This window comes from Varroa destructor, unplaced genomic scaffold (genome assembly GCF_002443255.2).
Source record: "Varroa destructor unplaced genomic scaffold, Vdes_3.0 BEIS01000002.1, whole genome shotgun sequence".
In the NCBI taxonomy this organism is placed as follows: domain Eukaryota; kingdom Metazoa; phylum Arthropoda; class Arachnida; order Mesostigmata; family Varroidae; genus Varroa; species Varroa destructor.
Genome location: NW_019211455.1, coordinates 57413675 through 57435941, shown reverse-complemented (window position 1 = coordinate 57435941; position 22267 = coordinate 57413675). Strand labels below are relative to the sequence as shown.

Here is a 22267-nt window from a genome sequence, read left to right as displayed (position 1 = left end):
CTGGTCACACTTAGGGCACGAACACAATTTTTCTTTATATATTTGTCGTTCTAATAGCTCATTTCGTGATTATTAATCGCCATTATGCTTAATGTACGTTGTTACATAGGCACAGTTGAAAATTCGAAAGAAAACTAAGCCCTTTATGTTGTTTATTAGTGTCACGAATAATTATATCCCTTTGAAAAAATATTTCATAATACGGCAGGTTTGTATCGTTCAGTTGTTACTGTTATTAGTATCTCGTATAGTAACTCGTGTGTTAATTTTGACCTGTGAATTAATATTTTAGGTGTAAGAACGTCTAGGTATGTAAGTTCTCAATGCAATAAAAAAGATACTGTATATTCAAAGTAGTAATAAATACGTGTAATACATATTACGCAAATATACATGTACTACTACTAATCAAATTTAGTTAATGCGGCTAATAGGCTCTGCTCATTCGCGTAAAATTGTGTTATTAGCTAAATAATCTATGCAAACAAATGAATTTATTATTGTTTCAGCTTTTTATATTATTTGTTTCTTTATTCAAGCAAACATTTTTTCTTCCTTCTTTAACACTTGTAGCCTTGATTTGTGAACAGGTTCTTGGCATCACTTTTGAGGCGTAGTGGCATCGAGGACCTGCTTGCACTATGAGGTCTAGTCGAAATGGGTCCTACTGAAGTTATCAGGGTCAAACGTATGAAACGGCATGGTAACTACACAACCGCACTTCTTATGTGGTAGATGTACCCGAGGCTTAAGTCAGCAAATCCTATTTTTTTTTTAATATTTTATGCAGTTATTTATGCAATTAATATTGCAGTCACGATCGAAATATCTTTCAGGCTGGTGCAACAAGATATCGGGCCAATGACTCCAATGGTCGACAGTCGTAACTCTACCATTTTGCTGTCCCTACGTAAGTAGAAGCTTCGCAAGCCTTTTGTCTTGTTCTGAAATATTTATTAATTCACATCTGGTATATCACATATATATTACATAGAAAACATAAGCTACAGTAATAATCGTAGAAAAACGATATCGTCATGCTTCGTTACACACCTTGTTCCGTTATGACGGCCCCATTAAACGTTGAGTTTTGAAATTTCGCGCCCTCGGACTTGTCCTTTCCACTGTTCATTCGTACTGAGATGTTCAAACGGAATTCCCTGTTCATCGAAAAGTGTATTTAACACGAGAAGCCCTTATTTGAAGTTTTTTATGAGCTGATTAGAAATTGACAGTTTTCAGGCTACATTAAAAACAACCAAACACTTTCGTGTCTTGTTGACGTGTCCCTGGCTGTGCGCCGACGAGGTGCAGAGCGAAATGTTACGATGGCCCATCCGGTAGTGAAATTTGCTGAAATTCTAGCACTTATTTTCCTTTTTGCTAGCGTCCTATCTATCATTTGGGCGAAGGATTTGCCGAAGACAGTGAAATGCCTGGATAAACTTTGTGAAGGTAAGAACTAACCTAAAAATTCCTTAGAATCGAGATGTTCATTTGTAGGGACGTTTTACGAAGTGTCCAGCTGATCGTTCGACATGTTTCGCTGGCAGTATACCTGCTGATGCCGGGCTGCTGTTATTCAGTATTACACGGTAATTTATCTCTGTTGACTAGATGATTGCAAAAATCGGCCAGTATTTCCTCGTAATAGTGAATGTGTGTTCCATGTTTCTATGAATTCATAAATTCATAAAATCGGAAAACTTACTGTTTTCCGATAACATTTAGGTCATGTACCTATAGTTGGTGATGTTACGAGTGTATTCACATTCAGCTTATAATGGGCTCTATACGACGAGGTGCCACATCGAAAACTGCAAGTGACATCTGACAGTGAAACATATGGAGTTGAGTCGCACTTGTGTGGTGCGCACATATACATTTTAACAGTGGGACGACTGTTTGTAGCAGATTATACATACGAAAATATGGACACAACAATGATTAGTACGTTTACATACACTATGTAGGTCTTTAGTGAATTAGTGTGAGACGGCCGAGGATGGTGGTCTTAAATTAGTCTAAAGGCTTCTTGAGAAGAGCAAATGTCGTACCGCGTTAAGAAGTGCTAAAAAGGTGACCAGAATATTCAGTCATCTACGCCGAGAGAAGTACACGCAGATATTACAGCTTGTAGAAGTCAGGCAGGCTCGCACGACGCAGTGCCTTAGCTTTATAGATTTATTGATAAGAGGACTGTGGCCAGGACTGGATAATACGGCCTAATTAAAATGATGAAAGGCCAAAAGTAGATTTTCCCTATTTATATATCTCAAAATTCTACAAAAGTTTAACACTAGTCCGGTTGTGTGGTGTTCCGTTAATCTATACTCGAGAGTAATTCTAACCAACGTGATTTGTACTTCGCTTTTGCTCTACTGAAATCTCGCTCACACATAGAAAATACAATGCTGTAGTATTCTGAAAGTATTTAAAGCAGATTGGCATTGTCCCTCGTACTGTATTACGTTAGATGCCTATTATTATGCAGATAGGTATAGGCGTGATGCTAAATGTGGAACATAAAGAAGCTCGCCGTGGTTCTTACTGATTGGTTTTTCTTTAGCATTTTTCGTGGAAGGCATAAAATGAACGCGGATGTTGCCCTCCCGTACCTGTTCCAGACAAGTCATGCAAGACCTCTATTAATTAAATAGATCGATCGATTGATTATGAGGTCCGATAGTAGAGAGGCTAGCCAATACTGCAGAAATCGTTTACACCGTTGTTTATGCGTTATGTAAATTTAGATATAAAAGGCTTGATTGATTCAATATGGTATATCACTACTGAGACGATATAGTTGCGAAATGGTCATTAAGGCATTATAATTTTTTAGGGATATCATATTCAACTAGCCTCTTGATTTCTACAATAGCCTAGGCGTCAACACCAATAATATGGATTACTGCCCACCCAGGGACAAAAACTTGCAAAAGATGCTCATACTTAAAATTAAATGGCCATGGCCTGCTTTCTCATATTAGATGGCAAGTAGTTAAGTACTAAAGGAAGTATTACTTCAGTACAGACATCTTAAATTGGTTACTTCGTTCCTTCTGCCATTGAGCTCTCCCATGAACTTCAGCTGTTCGATCACCTATGTTTAGAGGAGATCAACACGTATTATAATTACAAACCTATTTGGCCCAATTATTTTAAAAGGCTACACTTGCTTATATAAGGTAGATCTTATATAAAAAGGTTTTTATTATAATTATTAAATGCAGTAGTATATTTATGAACTACTTCGTTATTTTTCGATATTTAAACTCATCATCTCTAATCAGTTAGCCTCAGTGTTCGTATTTAGATATTGATTCTTTAATAATTACGGCTCCCACTCCCGCAGACTTACACTGAGATGATGCCAGTTTTAGATCTTGGTAGTCAATTCAACATTTTTAAATTTTGAATGTCCCATTTGATCGCATAGATGTTTGTATGTTCATTGGTCGGTTAACTAATGCACTAACACGCTGAGCATTCTGCCTAAATCGAGATGCCTTTTCGGCCAAATCGACACTAGAGCCGCCTATTGTGCTAGGAACGAAGCTACTAATCAAATGTTGCAATGGCTTCTTTTGACGGTTTTTTTGGTATTTCATATTGTTAATGACATTCTTTAATCTGTTTAGCTACATCTGAGCGAGATAGGATTAGGGATGGTAAGCTAACATAGAGGTAAATGTAAATAGAATGATCACTCGATGAGGAGGAATAATGCGTATTGGTGTGTGAGTGTCTTTTGCAAAGTATAATTGCCTTTAGTGTAATTTCAAAAGAAAGGGGATTTTTAAAGATGCTTACCACAAAGTCAATCTAGAAGGCATACGTAACTGTTTTGCAGAATGGACAGTCTACCTAATGACCTATGCTGAGGTATATCGACAGAGAATTGCCGTACTTTAGAACATAGATCATAGTTTACTTTTGATCTGCGTAAGGGTTGATTTGGCTTAGCCTGAGACCCTCTTAATTGTAAATAGCGCTCTGAATAGAAATTTGAGTAGTATGTAACCTTTGACAATGGATCGCCTTTTGTACTATAAATTGTAAGGTCAAATTGGTGCTTATTAGTCTTGTTGGATAACACTGATAACTACTTGTCAGTTATCATTGTTATCCAACTTATTTACAAACAAGTTAGTTGGAATAACACCGTATTATGCTATCGGATCATATATGTTCTCTAGCAGTTTTGTTTTTCACACAATCGTGTTAGCAAACGTATTATTGGATAATACCACTGCTAGCGGCAGCGACATATGTCAACCAAAAGCTTTGTCTTCGTATTATAAGCCAAGTGACAATTTTTTAAAAGCAGCTAAAATATGTCGAACAGTTTGGATCTTCCCTTTTTTTTTTTTTTTATGTTTATGATATCCTGGTTATTTTCTTACGGTCTTCAATTAAATTTCGCGTTGTGATTCATTTCTCAAAAGTTATTCTTGGCCGGTTTCTGTCTTTCTTATTAATGGCTATATTTTATGTACCAATTTTTGTATTTTTTTGTTTTTATTTTTCGTATGTTTATTCTTTTTTTTTAATAGATTTAAACGACAACCCTTTATCTAGTGAAGCAACGTAACTGTTGACTTGAAAACCGACCGACTGACAATTCAGCAAGTGAACTAATTTGTATCCTCAAATTCAAACGATAACAAGAATATTAAAGTGCAGAAAAATCTATTAGTGAAACAATGTAGAAAAGGCGATTTACCCGATGATACCCACCTATGTACTAAATAGATGTAAAGTTTGATGTACGCTACTGGCTTAGTTAAGCATTGCATAAGTTGCTATGCATTACTAGCATCAGTTTTGTTACTTTGTGTCCTGTTTGTGGAGATTATTATGTCAGTTTAGAGAGAAAAGACAAAAATGTTGTGAAAACAGGACTCTGTATTATAACAGAGTAATAAAAAAAGGCGACTCGTAAAAGTGATGGAATGAACATATCAGTGTAATACAGTATTAAACGTTGCTTAAGCGGCGTAGCCTTGCGACTTAGGACGATTCTATCCGTGATAGGCGAACTTCGTAAAAAATTGTGATTTATTTATTTTGATGTGCGATACATGTATTTCGAGTGATTTATATATCTCGCTCATATTACCATGTCATTACCAGGTTCTCAGGGCGAGACCATTGCTCCACATGCAGTGCCAAGCGACCACGATCTGAAGTTAAGTTTTGAAGAAAGCGATCACCTACAAATTCTTGGCAACGCTGATAAGTATTATCTTGCAAAAGATTTGAAAACAGGAAAGGTCGGCCTCGTGTCAAAGACGTTCGTCAAAAAATTTGACGAAAGCCCACATGCCACTATCGAGGTGAGCTCCTCATGCAATGAAATCCTTGATGAATAATATATGCTATCTTCCTCCTTTCTTAAACTGCTTCCTGAACTTAACGTTTTTTGTTCGAGCTTCATCATTTACCATCATTATATGGTCCGGTCTTCTAAAACTAACCCGGATGTACTGCGGCATTCATTCGACAGTACGGCACCTACTCGCTAGCCACGTAAATATCACATCATTCTGTGTTGAAAACCATTAGTTTAAAAATAAGAGTATCAAGACCAGCATTTCAGGCGGTCAGAATTACAGGCGCATAACATAGGTGTCATTGCCTGTTTTTGTCAGGTCGATCTATCTTCGCTATTGGCAGAGCGGCAAAACGTGGCATCAGCTCTCCAACCCTCCCCGACCAGCGATAGACTATGCGTTGTAGATGGAACCACTTTAGGTACGTGTTGAAATAGTTTGCATATCGCAGGCTCAGCTAGATGAAGTTTAAACATGCAACATTTAAGAGGGTGACAATTCTGGACAAATAAGGCGCGTCCTTATGTCAGCGCTTAATATAGTTTTGTGTGATTTGAACCCTTGCAGTACAGCAGTTTATTTTAAATGTGTGCCAGAATCAACCAGATTCACTTTCTCAACCTTATCTGTATAGTTTATTTGTTTAAATATATACCTTACTTATTTGCTGCCTATTATCTACTTCAGATAATATACTAGATGAAAACCAGATTGATCGCCACTGGCTAATGACATAAGTAGTTTTTATTTACTGTTGTAAATAGATGAAATTAAGTGGGCTTGTCTTCCAAAACAATCCAGTGTAAAACGTTAGAAGTGAAAAAAGTAATCGCCGTCGGCGCGCTGGACTTCTCATAGTCTGTTTCGCAATTTGATGCGTTTTCAAGGTATCATAATTCCCAGTAAGTATATCACCATGGTTTGCGAAATCCAATGGTATAGCATTTTCACTTCTCACGCGTGTAAAAGTTGAAGAAATTGTGACATGCACGTGTCCGACTTTGCACTTTTAGTGGGATTTGACTAAACTCAAAAAAGTCAATATAATATCCATAACTTAGAACAATGAATCTAGCATTGCGGCTTGTTTACACCATTCCTTTTCGTTTTTTCTTTGATTACCATCAATCTGTACTACTCCAAATACAGAGAAAAAACGTGATCATGTTATACAACTCCTCTTAAAAGCGATCGCCAACAGTTGATTTCGACGTATCTACGTTTTTTTTCTGCCCATATGTGATATTCCCACTCACTTACATCCAATTTTCCAGACGAAAAAAAACTAGTATTAAGAATACTCGTTTTTTGCATTATCGGCACTTATTGCACCTATTTATTGTTTGCCTAGTACTGGCTGAGCAGAATTTAATCTGTGCAATGGTTTCTAACCGACGTCAACTCATACTGTGTAACTCGATAGCGCATTATGTGACAAATAGTATCATGGTTTAAAAAGGCCGATGGTTTGTTTATCCTAAAAAGCACCTCCTGTCACTTTCCCCGAGTGAAGCTTCTATACGACTTGTCTACACCTTCTATGGGTTTCATCATGTCAATGCCATTTTCGATCCGCTATATCAAACGCAGGCCACCATAGTGTTTAGCTGTGTTAATTTCGTTCGCTACGTTCTATCATAATCTCGTGCCTACTCTACTTACAGTCTAGTTCTACCCCTTGTACTCTCCCAGACGGCTACGCATTGTCGTCTGCTAACACGAACCATACACGTATCGAACAGGGAAAAAGCAGCGTCAATCATCATCATAACCATCGTCGTCCGTCGCCAACAACAACAACAACAATCGACCGTTGTTTTTGTTGTTTTTAATAACTGGTCTGCAGTGTTGCGTCTCTTTTCCTTGTTCAATTTTTTTTTTATACAAAAAAAAGAAAGTGAAAAAGGGGAGGGGAGAAACAATCTATGCTATCGTGTTATTTTCGTTTATGGCTATGTTGAAGTTTTTCATGAGCGAAAACTAAGCAGTCATTTATCGAGTGTGTTCTACAAGGTGTTTACAGTTGGTTGAGCAGCTGTGTGCTATTGAATGAAGTTTCCGTATAATTTGTCGGAGCATTGTGGAAATTCTGTCGCGGTCATGTTGTTGCTGTTGTAGAGTTACGGCTGGACAGGCTGTGATCAAAATTGCCGTCGTTGAAAAGCTATGAAAACGTGTTTGTCGGAAGTGAATATTTTATCGAACGTAGTTGTGCGAATTGAAAGACACCCGCAAAAGCAAAATAGATTTATGCTTAATAACAGGTTGATAAACAGAAATGTCAAAAATCTCCATTTTTACTTGTCTCGTAACATTGGTAGTCCTGAGATGTAAGTATTATAGTAATTTTTTGTTTTCAACTAATATGATATGTCGAACTAGAAGTCTATTTGATTTGCAGTATCACTGAGTACCACTACTGATACGGCTTCTTCATGTAACTTAGCCCATATTGCACCGTTGTCGCTATCCTCTGCGTGGGCTAACTTCGGATTTTTTTATGTAGTCGAGGGTAGAAGTATTTATGCTGTCTTTATTGGAAAGTTTGGAAATTCTGCACCATCATATATTTATTGAAAAGTAAAACCTGTACAATATACTGTAGCAATGGCTAATATATTACTAGTACTCGTAAATTTATTTTTTGTATCGATATAAGTAATTTATGATACATTGAGATCTTCAATACCATATCTTCGTAACTTATCAACTAAAAAACCAAAAAGAATTATTCTAATAGATCGCTATGTATTTCAGGTTTTCCATAGGCCTTGTAAATATTTCATTCAGGTTAAATTAAATGGACATTAAAGCTAATAAAAGCATTCATAACAAATGAAAAGGTAACTATGTAAAGTATATTATATCTGCATTTATTTATAGTTCAAGGTGGGTCTACTTTCCATTCCAACCGATGGTCCCAATATGGCAAGGGCTTTACAGGTTTTTTTGCTTGGGTTTGTTACCAGACGGCGACGTATGCAAGGACCCGGTGAGCACCCAGTATACGGTTACGGTAAGACCAAATGCGCGTGTCGCGGAAAACGACGATGGTTTAAAGGAAGATGAAAGGCCTCATGAGGCGTCGTCGTCGTTTAAACCAACTCCCGGCATAGAGGACCTACCGGCTAGTAGTGCGCCATCAGCGGAAAGCAACAGCTTCAGTCGAAATATTTTTCAAAAGGTGTATCAGGAATTTATCGCCCCGTTCGGGCAGGAGATAGAGCTTTCAGTACGTAAATATGAACGTTATACCACATAGACACCTTGGTTTTTTGTTGCCGCGAATGAGGGCGTCAAAAATGATTACTCTCACTTCTGGTCAAGCTAAAGTAATCAGGTATACACATCTACATCTGCACCTAGTTAGTATGGCTTGTTACGGTGTTTTTCCATGCACCTTTGCGGATCGTTTTTTATTCCTACCATGAATCTCAAATTATTCGATTTAATATGAATGGCTTAAACGTTCCCAGGCTAGCACATTACTTAATTTGTTGCCTTTTCGGTTTGACATATATTCCTTTTCGTGGGTGTCCCATTTATCAGATACAACAGTCGTGGAAACAGTGAATCCATGCCTCGTGAGCAATGAGGGTGTTAAAGTACCTCGTAATTCCTCGGAAAAAGTAACACGCAGGAAAACGAGATGACTTGGTTTTGTTCAGGTCAATACATTACGTTATGAACATTGGAGACCAAAGTACATGAGCTTTAATTGAAAAATGGCTATATATAATATTGATGATGTCGTTATTATGATCTCGCCGTACATGCGGGCCAGGAAGTGGACTGTGGCGCGGAGTGTTTACTCAACACGGGTGCAATCGCGCAGGTGGGTTCCTCGTTCACCCGGTATTTCATTCTCTTCTGTCTCGTTGTTATCCGAACTGATTCTACGCGTATTTCATCTACGTTTTAAAAATGTCATGTAATTCTGGGCACGTTCACTTCTCTCTCTCTCCCGCTGAAACAAGGGAAGCTTTGTTTATTTCGACATCATAGTGCATTTATTCAGTACTTTGTGACCTTAGTTACATCTTATTTGCGCTGTTAGTGAACGAAATAATTATTGTCGTTTAAATGTTCCAGTACTTGAGCATATTCCACATAACTTTAGGCTTTTTTAAGCATGCAGTTGTTTAGTAGGCCTAAGCAAATTCTCAGTGCGCTCCTTTTTTCAATGAGCTACAAAATGCGATTGCGCTAGCATGAGTAAATGAGGTAAACGTTTTACCTACAACGATAGGCTGGAAACAGTATTACTTTGAGCCAGATAAGGCTCTCGACACTGCTAGTTCTACTGCAGATAAGTGTCGCACAGAGGGAAGAAAGGATTGACTCTCATGCTTAATACTGTAAGTACATTGTGTGCAGTTTGTTTTTCCTACATATTTGCATTTCTTCATTATAACGCAAAATTTCGCTTCACGGTAAAACTTGATCACGAGTCACGAAGCATCGCACTTGTTTCTGATAAGAAACAATTGCTAATTGTTTTATGTTTCATTCATAATCAGAAACGGTCGCCTATAATTCAGAATCATACCTAGTTCTTTATGCGAATAATAAGCTTGGTTGCTTCACTTGACGTTAGTCTGAGAGTGATAAGTGCGCAGCATTTCAGTATACGGCGCCAATGTCCGAAACATCATTCTTGCGGTTTTCTGCCTATCGAACGCTAGGAATAGTGCAATTGAAAAGCCCGGTGTAGTTTCAAATAACAAAGAAACAAAACGGCGAAAATCGTTGTGTGCAAAGATTTTTATTCAAATAATAACTGCGAGAGCATAATTTAAGGTCAGATTAGAATTTATTAGAATAATTTTAGTTCCGGTTTTTTAAAATTATAATCTAATTTCGTTTCGTCAAGTAAACTAGATCAAACAGTGCAGTGAGTTTTCCGATTTTAACGGGTCTGTGGATAGTATCTTCTTTTTACTTCTACCACTTGTTAGTTATTTTCTGTTTCGGTGCTTTTAAGGGATAATCTTTATTTTCCTTATTTCAAAAATCTCATCTCCACAATATGTCGACCATTGTATGTAGCTGCATTTCTTTCAACTATCTCAGTTGATGTTTATCACTGTTTATGTTTTTATCTGTCAGTGTTTATGTTACGGGAACAAGTGGGATCGTCATCGCATGACCCTCCCTAATATTGATATTTAATGGTTATTTACTCTTTATATATCGGATCAACTTTACAGGACCTCGATGGCAAGAGTGCTGGGTCCGCACCGAAGACTTCATATAATTTGCCTAGTAATGCTGTACAAACTAAGGCCACTGGTACAACCAGCAAAGGTATTTCCGTCGATGAGACTCGGATTGCCAATCGGCTAGAAACCAACATTTCCAGTTACAACATAGTAAATGACGAAGGTTCGTTGAATAAAAAATAAGAATAAAGCGTCCTGTAATGGTCGAAAAATTGTTCGTTTGAAATAATTGTACCTGTTTTTTTAGCTCGAAATTGAAAGGAGTTGGCTTTTTTAGCGTCACTTGTGCATTCAAATAAAGCTTTTACCCTCATCATAAGGTACGGCGCCATTAGTGCAATAAATTCAAGGTTAGGTGACATACAATTCTATAGATATACAATATGTGAATATATGCATATATTGGAGCCGTTAGATCTATACGAGTTTACAGATTTGGTGACAAACATGTATGTGTTGTTTAAAAGATCAAGTATATCTAAAAGTAATCTATTCAGAATTATTATATTTTTATTCTAGTGAACGTCAACGCATCGATTGCTGCAGCTGCTGCTTCAGTTAGCCCAGAGACAGAGAATTCCGACGAAGGAAAATCCCCGAAGCTTTCCACCGGCGGTGAAGGCTCGGAAAACGTAAGTATGTTAAACGTAAAGTGAAGCGGACACGAGTCTTCGTTCGTAAAAATTAGATCAGTTAAAAAAAACTTAGTGATGATTTATGATAAAGCTAGAATATCAATCCTTTCCACGATAGTTTTTCCCATGTCGTTAAAATACGCTTGCTCACGTGCACGTCGCGTATAATGTACGGGGCCGTCACTAAAAACCTAGTAAATTTCGATTAATTTCTCAGTGTCTTATACATATCGAGCTTCTCCGTTCTAACATCCTGATTTCGTCTTTGTTGTATGTAGCGTCTTTCCCTGCTCACCTTACTTCTTCTCGCCGTTTATCCAATATTAAATATACGTGGCTATTGTGATGTTATTTTCAGTGATTATAATGATTAGCCATTTTAATAGAGTGTGTATTTTTAGTTTGCCAGCGATCAGGCGATCAGACCCGAAGCGAAAAAAGTCGAGAAAACGGCTGATACCGATAACAGTTCTGTGACAGCGGACCAGCCTCTTAAACCTGACTTCAATGGAGAAAAAGCTGAGAATCCAGCGCAGAATGTAGTGACTGGCCCTTTGCTGGCGACAGCACCGGTCGGTATATGGTTCTTTGTTTCACCTACTGTAAAATGCTTAGTCTTGTACTTATTTTTACAGGTACAAAAGGAGATATGCCTTTCGTTATTATTTTTTTTAACGCCACAGCATTATACCATATCTATTTTGAGTTGACAAAATTGGTACAAATTAATTTTCCCATTTAAGTTTGCTATGTCGTTTAAAAAGACCCCTTTATTTTTAAATACTACTTTTAGCATGACTTGAGCGTTATTGATCCAAGCCAAAAGCATGTGCATACGCCTATGAATAAAACAAATTGTCATGGAGTTCAAAGTATATTTTCATGCTGGTCACTGATGTCTTATTTTTCGAGCGATCAAAATACGTAGTAAAATTCTGGCAACAATTTTTGTTCTAAAGCCCGACTGGTGGTTGACGCCTATTGGTAGTCACAAATTCAAGATCTATATTCTCCGGTCTACATTTCTTAACAAAAATCAATCTTAGCAAGATATCTGAACCTAAGCTGCGTTCAACAACTAACCTTGTGCATTTAGTTAGTTTGTTTACTTTTTAACAACATTGTGGTGTACACCAAAAAACGTCACATTGTTACTTGCTAAAGCCTATTCGTATCCTTTTAAACTCCGCTTCTAGTTAAATTCCTTTACGTGTCGTGTGTTTGTGACTGTTAGGTACAGTACTCGCGCAAGATGTGGTGATGGTAGCATTTACATTCCTTTTCGCATGTGATGCTAACCTGAATAGATTCATATTGTTTTGTACATATAGGAGAAACTCATCCCTCAAACCCAAGATATATCTGCAGTGATGCCGGATCCTGATGCTTCTGTTGAAAATGCAAAGCCGGGTAGTAAACGTAATGCTGCCACTGAAGGGGTAGTGTGGTCAGACAGTAACGTCTTATCACAGCCTGGCAATAGTCAAACAGGTTTTTCTGAAGAAGTCTTGACTCCGCAACTTGAAAAAAACTCAGACGGTTCAAATATAAGCATTGCTGACCCGGCTGAGCATACTGTTCAAAGCGCTGGAGATGGCGATCGACAGGGTGCCAAAACAGTGAGCGCTAAGGTAGATATAGCTGAGGCCATCATTGAAGCCTTCCCGAGTGCAGATGAAGCTCAAAGGAAGCCTAGTGAACCACTACTGACTAGCAAGGATCCTGATCTAGCTTTTAGCAACCAGGCGGCAGTAGAAACCCAACATCAAATAAAGGTGGCCTCTAGTTCTCCGCGTGAAATTACTCAGTCTCAAAAGACACCGAAACTTGAACCCGTCGTGAATGTTAAAGGATCGGCACCAAACAAACTTCAACCAAAGGTCGTGGTTGGACAGACGCATATAAATCCGACGAAAGTGAATAATTTTAAACCCCCTCGTACGCGGACTACACATGGTCATTTTCACCGAAGTCACTTGCATTCTCACGGAGGTCATGAGCATTTTCACAGTGGACTTGGTCATTCTCATAATGGCCATGAACACTCTTATGATACACATGGACACGGAAATTCGCACGAAGTGGGAAACGAGCATTCACCTCCAAGGCAAAGCGAGACTTTACTATTACAGGATCCATTCAAAGGACATTCGTATATTGAGGAGAAGCCAGACACGTTCCCAGCACTTACAGAAACCAAAACATATAGTAAGGTAGTTCAACCAGGGATAGTTGGTGAGACCCCTTCTGAAAGTAACATCCACCCTGACTCTGGCAGTGGCTTAGCCGTCAACGCCGTAGCAAACGACAAGCCCGCTCCGGTTAGTGACAACGGACAACGTCAACAGAACCCTGTGGTAATGAAGAGCCTATTAAGTTTAAAATTTTTTTCTTGATTCAATTTGTTTCTTAATTTCGACTAAGTTGCCCGGTCTACGTCTTTTTTTTTGTATGAAATATTCTGAAAATGTTTGACGAGCAATTTCCAATAGTTCTTTAACCAGTGCATGTGTGAATAGCGTGCTGATACTGTGAACTGGAGTTGGAGTGTCGTGTTTTGTAAGGTCATGCATTGCTTTGGTTAAAAGGGAAGTCGGAAGAGTAGAAGCACTAGGTGACTCGCTAATGTCCTGCGAATCAGAAGTTTCCAAATTACCGAGTAATGTGATAGTTATTTTTGCAAGTAATTCAGAAGCTTGTTTGCTTTTCTGCTTAATGCGCCATCCATTTTACACTGTGAGAGCACCTCATGTTAAGCTTAATTTGATTAAAAACTTGATTTCTAGTTAATGAGTTTAGATTATGTGTACTCAAGTATCATAATTTTGACTTTCGTACAATGTGCTAGAACGTACAGTATGCTTATTAAATTCATATATTTATCTGCACGTGTAATTTGAGACAATTGTGGTGGGAATTATTACAGGGGGAACCCTCGGAGTATACCGTGAACACTTTGGAGCAGACTTGTGAACGTAAGGATGGCGTTAGTTGCGACGGAGGGCCTGCGGTACCGTTGGGACAGGAGAAACATGTCAAGCTTCAGTCAGCAGAAGATGAAGCCACGAAGTCGGCTAGGGCTAAGAAAAGAAGGCGACAAGATGACACATTAGACTCGGCGATTCGAGAGTATGTGGGACTTGTGTTGTCGGTGGTATGTATTCCATTTCTACAGTATATTTATGGTAAGAGTGTTCTGTTCCGGTATGTGGCCATGATTGACTATTACAGTAACCGCTTTTACGAGCCTAATTGACACATAAATATTTAAGAAACTATTGAAAAACAAAATCGCCGAAAATCAATGAATGTACTCCACGAACCAATTTTTCTGTATTGTGCTGCACTAAGGTGGGGTCGTTAATTTCCTTTTTCTCTTTCCTTTGAGTTCCTTGTGCCTCTTTGAAGGGGATGCGACGGTGTAGAACTGATGCGATACCATGTATTCAAATTCGCTCTGAAATTGTGGTATACCGCACTTCAAACTGTTCTAAAACATGGGGGCTCATCGTATGAAGCTGTAATAACGTGACCATGTTTTTTCAAATTGCTTATGTTTATCTAGAGTAAAACGTACTGATTGCTAGAAATTAGATTGCTGACTGAAACTGAAGTTTGCTTTCGTTATTTGTATATTCATTTCCTTATCGTATAATTTTCTTTGTGACAAAGCTTAAGTAAACTAAAAGTTAGTATTCTAGTGTGTGTATCTGGATCTGCAACTTGCATTATTATTATAGATAGCTCATACCATAGATATATAATTTACGTGTTTCTTCGTATATCTCAGATTCCAGATCCATTGCACAGATTACTTTGGGACCTTGAGGAGCAAGGTGTGTCAACCCACGTCGTCGTATTGACGTTCCTGTGTGGTCTGGTTGGTTCTTTTCTATTAATTTTCTTTAACTGCATCTCGATGAACTCTAAAGAAGGTACCCTTTCCGACTACATAGCCCGATTGGAGCAACAGTTGTTTGCACTCAAAAAGGAACGTGAGATCCTGCTCGAGACCAAGGACACTGGCCATGGCCTCGTTGTCGGGACCACTGGCGGAGATCAGGCGTTACCTAACGAGCTGATCGAGCACCATGAGAGGGAGCTTGAAATGATACTAGCTCGAGCCAATAACGTTGAGCAGGAAGTTCAACAGCTGCAAGAGCAAATCGAACAAGTTAAGGCCGAGCGAGACGCATACAGTGATGACGTTAATGAAAAGTTACAGGAGTATGAGAAGGAACTCTCCGAACTGCGTTTTGACGTCGAAACGAGCCGAAGAGAAGTTGAGCGTAAGGATAGGGAGCTTCAGGTTAAAAATGGTACCCTCAGCGAGTTGCAAGCCAGCAACGCTGAGCTCCTCGAGGAAGCAAAGATATGGGATGAGAGGTAAATAGATTTTTTGCTTATAAATATTGGATCGTATTGAGCAAAACATGCAAGATGTAAGAAACTACAAATTAATGTGGGAATCCTTCTAATTAGTTTATTCGTATTAAAGGCATACTATCATATCGCTATTAAATACTCTTGTAATGCGTTGGTTTGATCTATCTATGTATATAGCGTCTCATGCCATATTTTATTTGCAGGGTGAATGAATTGACATCTCGCGAAGAAATTAATTTGGCAGAAATGTCCAAATTACAACAGTTGCTGGAGGAGAAATGCGCCGAGGTAGAAGCTCTTGAGGAAAGCCTTAAGAGTATGAATATCTTTGAGAAAGCACAGGAAGCTTTCAGTGATGGTAGGATGACTATACGTGCCTATATTTTGCTCTGTAGTTGTTGAAATTGACTTAAGTTTGTTTCTTGTAGTTATAATTATTATTATTATTATTAGTTATTATTAGTTATTGATGTCGACACACATTTTAGAGCAACTAAGGTATCTTGTAATTATGTTGGATAATGATGAAATGAAGACCACCCTACATATGGTATCCTTGTGCAGTAACAACACATAGACTTCGCTTCATGCTGGAAGCCAGCGCTTGGAGCAACGTCTAGCGCCAGTGCCGGAAAACTCGGAGTACAAAAAAGCTCGAGACATTTATCCCGAACATAGAAGTCCGTCTGTAAGAATTCACTTGATTAGTCTAATTTAATTTTGTTTGCCATATTGTTGCAGGTGACGAAAAGGAAATTATGAAACGCTTAGTCGATGTGCAGAGGGCACAAAAACAAAGTGAGGAGCTAATGTCGATGAACACTACTCTTCAGAGCGAACTCACCGAAGCAAAAAAGCAGTGTGATCGATGGCGAACTGAGGTGGACCAACTGAAGGAATGTTTGCAACAGGCTGAAAAAGATAAACGGGATTCTGAGCAGAAACTAACAGTACTTACTGAGTATTTCAAGGATAAGGAACTCAAACTGCAGCGAGATGTGGTCATGCACGAAACTTTGCGCCAACAGAAAGAAAGTGACGCTCTTACTGTCTCCGAACAGCTGGATCTTTACCGCGAGCAGACCGCCAATCTGCAGTAAGTAAAACACCCTGCCAAGTAAATACTCATTATTAATTATTATTAATACTATATCATGTGGTTATTGTTTAGGTTAATCATCACGTATAGCTTTACGATGAGTGCATTTCATTATCTATACATCTGCTATCATTTGAGTAGAGCGGAGGTGGCATCGATGAAAGAAGAAATTGAAGTGTCTGAGAGAAGATACAAGCGCCATTTGATGGAACAAGAGAAAAAAACGCATGAAAACTGGATGGCATTCAAAAACGCGAACAAGACCATTGAAGACTTAAATGCTGAGACGCAGGTTTTGCGTCAGCAAATTATCGCAGCAGAGGCAGCTCAACGAACTTTAACTCAGGCCGCAGCTTTGCCCCAGGACCGCCCTCGGCCACCGCCCCCGCTTCCTTTGCCAAAAGGAGCTCAGATTCCACTTCTGCCATTACCGCTGCTTAACGGCCTCAAAGGTATTGTCTACGTTAAACGAAATCGATTTCGTGTCTATTTAGCTCTCATGACGTGAGGTGACATTGTCATTGACTCTGTATGAGTACAGCCCTCGAAATTATGAAATTGGTAATTTTGTAAATCCTTTTTTTATTGTCAATTGTGCAGCAAGCGAAATGCCGTCACCCCCTTCGGCTCGCTATACGAACGGGGCAAGATGTACACCTCCTGTAGGGGTGGTCCCTCTTCCGACAGTACTGTACCAGACGAAATCCAGCTCGTCGCGGCATAGTTCAGGTACATGTTTATGAGTGTAACCCGCATTCGCTTCACAAATTTGTACCATTCCGTTAGAAAAAAATTAACTAAGTAGTTGTTTTAAATATGTATATTTAGATTTAAGCGTCAGTTACCTAATCCCTCGAATATTTTCACGATATTAACGTATGTGGTTAATTGTTAGGAGCTGCACGAGGTGCATTGACCACCGACACAATTGTAAAATGTGCTACTGTCAACGATATAACATGATGTTTAAGCACAATATGTTGAAGTATTGTTGACTAGATTCTTGTTATTTGAAGTTTATTTATTATGAACCATTAAGTTTTACATCGCGAAGGTTTGTAGTCAAGTCTAACTTGAATCGTTGTACGTTATAGCGAATAGATTTCTTGTAGTTAAATGGTGGGCGTGTAAACGACAACGATCACGCGACACTTATAAGAGATAATTTAGCAACATCTAATTATGTCTCTAACATGATGTTTCAATGTTTCTTGCGGCTGCTACGGGATCGCTTGTAACAAAAACAAAACTTCAAAAAACAACAAACATTCTTTTTTTTCTTTGCATCCATTATTTCTTCCGCTGAGAAACAATTGTCTCTCCTTATCATATTTATCTCTTTGCTGTTGACAAACGACTGAAAACATTTTATTTGTTATGTTGCAATGGCTAAAATCTTTCAAATCTACTGCTTGCGCTTCTACAAATGATCGATGCCTTTATCACAAAATTTCGGCGACTTTAATCAAAACATTTAAAACTCTATTTTTTTTCGTAATCTCTGCCCAATTGTGACTTTCGAAAAAATCGCGCCAAAATGAACTCACAAAAAATTAACCGATCCACGAATCGAAACAACTAAATTTCACAACAAAAAAATACATGCGCACAAATACACGATCAACAAAATCTAAGAGAGAAAAGACCATCAGAGTCATCGACGTCGCGAAGACGACCACGAAGAAGGTCGAAGTGAGCGGAAGTCGAGGGGCGACAAGGCCATTGACCGGAGCGAGCCGCACCGCGATCGCAACCGCAATCGCGAAACAGCTGAAAGGAGACGAGAACGAAAAGAGCAGCAAATGCTTCTTGAAAGGGAGAAAGCTTCGCCAGCTAATTCAGCGAGCATCACGAGTGGCGAACAGCAGCAACAGTCGCGACGAGGGGCAAACAAGGCGTCCGAACTCGACCGTGATCCATCGACTCCTTCTGTTGTCGGTATTGCCGACAGCAGTGGAATATGCGGTGGCAGTACTGTTAAGGAGAACGGTAGCGCCAGCAGTAAGTGTCTTGTGGGTGACTGCTGCGCGTGGAGTACTGTGACAGCTGAGTTTATAATTGCGTTTTGTTCCTTGTGAAGGAGACACATTAGTCACCTAAGATTAGTAATAACGTCAAAAACAATAGTTACTGCTACTATTGTTACCGTTGCTAGTGCTGTGAAGTAGTGTACGTGAGAAAGGTGAACGAGTGCCCATTCTCAATCCATCCTCACAAAATAGAAGGGCGTTTACCCATCCGCTGATAATCATTTCACGAATGAATGGATTTTCTCCTGCGTTTTCCTGCTTAACGCTGTATGGTTACGGAAGTAATTCTACAGAATCCCTCCTCGCTTCTATTATATTGACCCTTTTCGTATGCTAGTAATATATGCAGAGATGTTCTTAGAAACTTCAGAATGATATATTTGTTACATAATCATGCTCGTAAATCTGGCTTATCATGACTCCTAGTATCGTTTTTTTTCAAACACTGCTTAAGTGTTATAACCGTATATTCTATATTGACGATACATTGCTTCCGCCATATTCAAAACACTTAACGTGCTGGCAGCGCAGAAATTCAAGGTACATCAATTCATGTGTTGTACATAGGTGTCACAGATCACAACAGGCACTTGATGTGATGTCGATTCATGTTTATGGCAGTCTCTCAGTTTGGTGACAGTCGGCTTCAGTGCCACTGATTTGACCTACGTAATCCTTAAGAATTCTTCAGATTCTGGCGTCTTTAAGTAGTATTACTGCACCTATTGTAGTTACCTCAATTTTTCTGTTCCGTAGCTCTCACCCGACTGCCATATAGAGACTGAACACTAACTAGTAATGGTGGTGGATTTGAAAGCTACTCAACTTCTCCGTTTCGTGTTTGTAATTTAACTTATGGCAAGGATCACCTGCGCATTTGTTCCGGTCTGGTGCACACATCTTTCACATGCCCACATGCACCGATAAGAAGGCTCACGTGTGTTTCTTTTTAGTATTCATATCCATTTTCTACACAACGACTTATGCGTGTTGTAGATCGAGCGTCACAAAATCGTAAACTGTGTTTGTACTTTACACTTCTTTCCGTTGTTTTTGTGTACGAATGACTGAAGTTAGTGTATCTTATTATGGGAAATGCGCGGAGGCAACTGTTTGCGTTTCTAATACATCATAAACATTAGGTCATAGGTCATAACAGATGGATGATGTATGTTTGATTGCCTAAATGTTTAGTTTTCATTGTTTTACATTTAATAAAAGGTGTATTGTAACTTACGCAATAAGTGAGCTTAGCATACTTATTACATAAGTATGCTAAGCTCACTTATTGCGTAGCTTCTATGATTCAAAATCGGTGTCTGCATGGGTGATAAATGTTGTGATAATAGCTAGGTGGTTTAGACAAAGGATTCGAGAGCCATAGTATCAGCAATACAATAATAATTTTTAAACCTACTAGGATTTGTGGTCTCGTTTCATGGGGTGTGGCCGCGCTAGCTAGCGGTTGTCGCAATCTATTGTCTGTGTGAAGTCCTTTGTACCACCGAAAATATACAGCTTCTACAAACTATAGTACTTTGCTTTTCTTGTGAGTTTTCGTCTCAGTGTATGGCTTATGTTTTATCCTTGGTGTATGCCATTGCACATCTGGCATAGTTCTTTAAACCATGCGATCCTATAAAAAACGTTCTCTGGCCATATACTGTTCAACAATCACTTGCGCAATCATCTTGAAATTAATATATCGTTCTATTCGAAGCGTATTCATTTCGAATGAACGCCCTTAGTTCGTGTTGGCTTTGAGTTGACACTCAGAATATGTTAGATGTTTGACAACAATTTACATATGCTCACCTCTCCATTTATGTCCGCGGGCTATTACAGATGGACGATCAGTACACTCTGGGGGCTCGAAGGGAGGAGTCATCAGTCCGGAACTTCGGAGAACATTCGCACACAGGCGGAGTGACAGAACTGACCGCGGCCGCGCTGATTGTTATGATCGGAATGAGCGTAATCAAGGTGACCTGGGAGATCGGCCCAATCGAGACTACGGGGAAAGATCCCCACGAGACAACCCCCGACGGTAGAGATTACTCCATGCTGGAGACTACGGCCGGCATTAACTGCTCAAAGAAACGACTATAAACGTGGTAAAAACAAAAGGACGCAAAGAAATCGTTAGAAATCTTGGAAGAAGTCCAAGGATGATGCTTTGCATGGCAACTTCATAGAACACGAAGACTGACAAACAGAATATGACAAATGACCGCAAGAAGGAAACTTAGGACTATTGTCCACCTCGGACTGTTTTGTCGATCGAGTGTCTATTGAAAATTACAGTGAACTGAAGCTAGGCGGAACGTAAAAAACTGAACCCGTTCCTATCGAATGCAAATCTGTCGTTAAATATAAAAAAAAAAAGATGCCATCCTGTAAATGTAAACGGGAAGTGCGCAAGATGACAAAATAGACAAAAAAAAAAGCTCTATGTGGACATGCTTAGAATGGCCGTGATAATCGACCGCAGAATCGAAGGAAGGACCCTTCGGCATCGACGGTTGTCCGATGAGTCGTCATCGGAATTCGCTTCCCCATACAGTTTCAAATATTAAGAAGACGTGCTGTACAACGATGCTAACTAGACATAAATGCGCACATAGGTTCTCATGAGTCCCCTAATGTGAACGCTAATGGAAGCACCATAGAGGCGTTGTTTACAAGTAAGAGTGTAGAGCGCCTTGCTGAGTGCATTTAATACCATCGTAAAACAGTACTTTCATCGAAAGTGACCATTTGATTCTTTGCTGTATTATATGCTTAGATAATGACATAGCGAAAAACTAGGAAAACGAAAGATTCTTAACAGCGTTAGCCCGTGGGTATACCTTGAAGCGCGAGCAAAGATTAGGTGATTTACCTTATTTTAGTTACAGAAGAATATTACGTTCACACTATCAAGTGTCTCTTAAATAGTCATAATCCGTTGTAGTGGGTCTTTTACAACGTTCCGTATATTTTGCATAAAATGTGTAATTTTTTTCACCTTGAGTTCCGTTCCTTTCGATTCTTCTGCGATTTTTTTTTCAGAAAGGATTCGAGACCTTTTGTTATTTGCAAAAGTACATGATACGAAGCTAATGGCGTTGAAGAACAAAATATATTTACTAGGTTACCTTGTTATAAAGACTAAATAAATAGCTATTAAGTGAGCTAGCTCTGTTATTAGTAAAGCTCGTCTTCCTCTATTCTATACCTCGTCTCGGATACTAACATGTTAGTGAAGAAACTGCGTTTTGGGGCAATAGTTTTTTTTACTTTTTTTAATCATTCCAGCGCTGCTGGAAACTCGCTGTTAACAGAATGATAAAGTATGTAAATTAAAGTGGCAATGAGTTTTGCAATATATAAAGCGAGGTGACGGTGGCAATGAGATGCAAATTACAAATATTTATATACACAAGGAGCACGACAGACGTACTCCGCGGCGACGATTTTATAGTATAGGGGATACGTAGCGAAAAATTTTCAGAGGAGTGAGACTGGAAATTAAGAACAGTAAATGTAAAATAAATCAGTGTATTTTTTGTTGAAGAAA

At 38.9% G+C, this 22267-nt stretch overlaps 1 protein-coding gene and 1 long non-coding RNA gene across 13 annotated transcripts; one reads left to right on the top strand and one right to left on the bottom strand.

Moving 5' to 3' along the window:
• Positions 1-479: 479 nt before the first annotated feature.
• On the bottom strand, positions 480-1604 carry LOC111244066 (uncharacterized). Its single transcript, XR_002670730.2, has 3 exons — positions 1468-1604; positions 1054-1160; positions 480-944 (listed from the first exon to the last, which is right to left on the bottom strand). It is a non-coding gene; the product is annotated as an uncharacterized LOC111244066 (long non-coding RNA).
• Positions 1166-22267, top strand: LOC111244065 (uncharacterized). Of its 12 annotated transcripts, none has more exons than XM_086978741.1 (17): positions 1166-1455; positions 5137-5339; positions 5655-5757; positions 8306-8568; positions 9121-9171; positions 10547-10643; positions 11078-11190; positions 11595-11765; positions 12525-13550; positions 14120-14347; positions 14984-15579; positions 15783-15937; positions 16321-16675; positions 16820-17130; positions 17279-17407; positions 18314-18679; positions 20554-22267. In XM_086978741.1, the coding sequence occupies exons 1-17, from the start codon at positions 1329-1331 to the stop codon at positions 20757-20759; spliced, it is 4500 nt and encodes a 1499-aa protein (XP_086834867.1). In that variant the 5' UTR covers positions 1166-1328; the 3' UTR covers positions 20760-22267. The 12 variants fall into 12 exon arrangements, with proteins under 12 accessions (XP_086834867.1, XP_086834872.1, XP_086834864.1 ...); XM_086978738.1 differs by having other exon boundaries at positions 1167-1455; positions 8306-8520; positions 10547-10721; XM_022790653.2 differs by having other exon boundaries at positions 1167-1455; positions 10547-10721.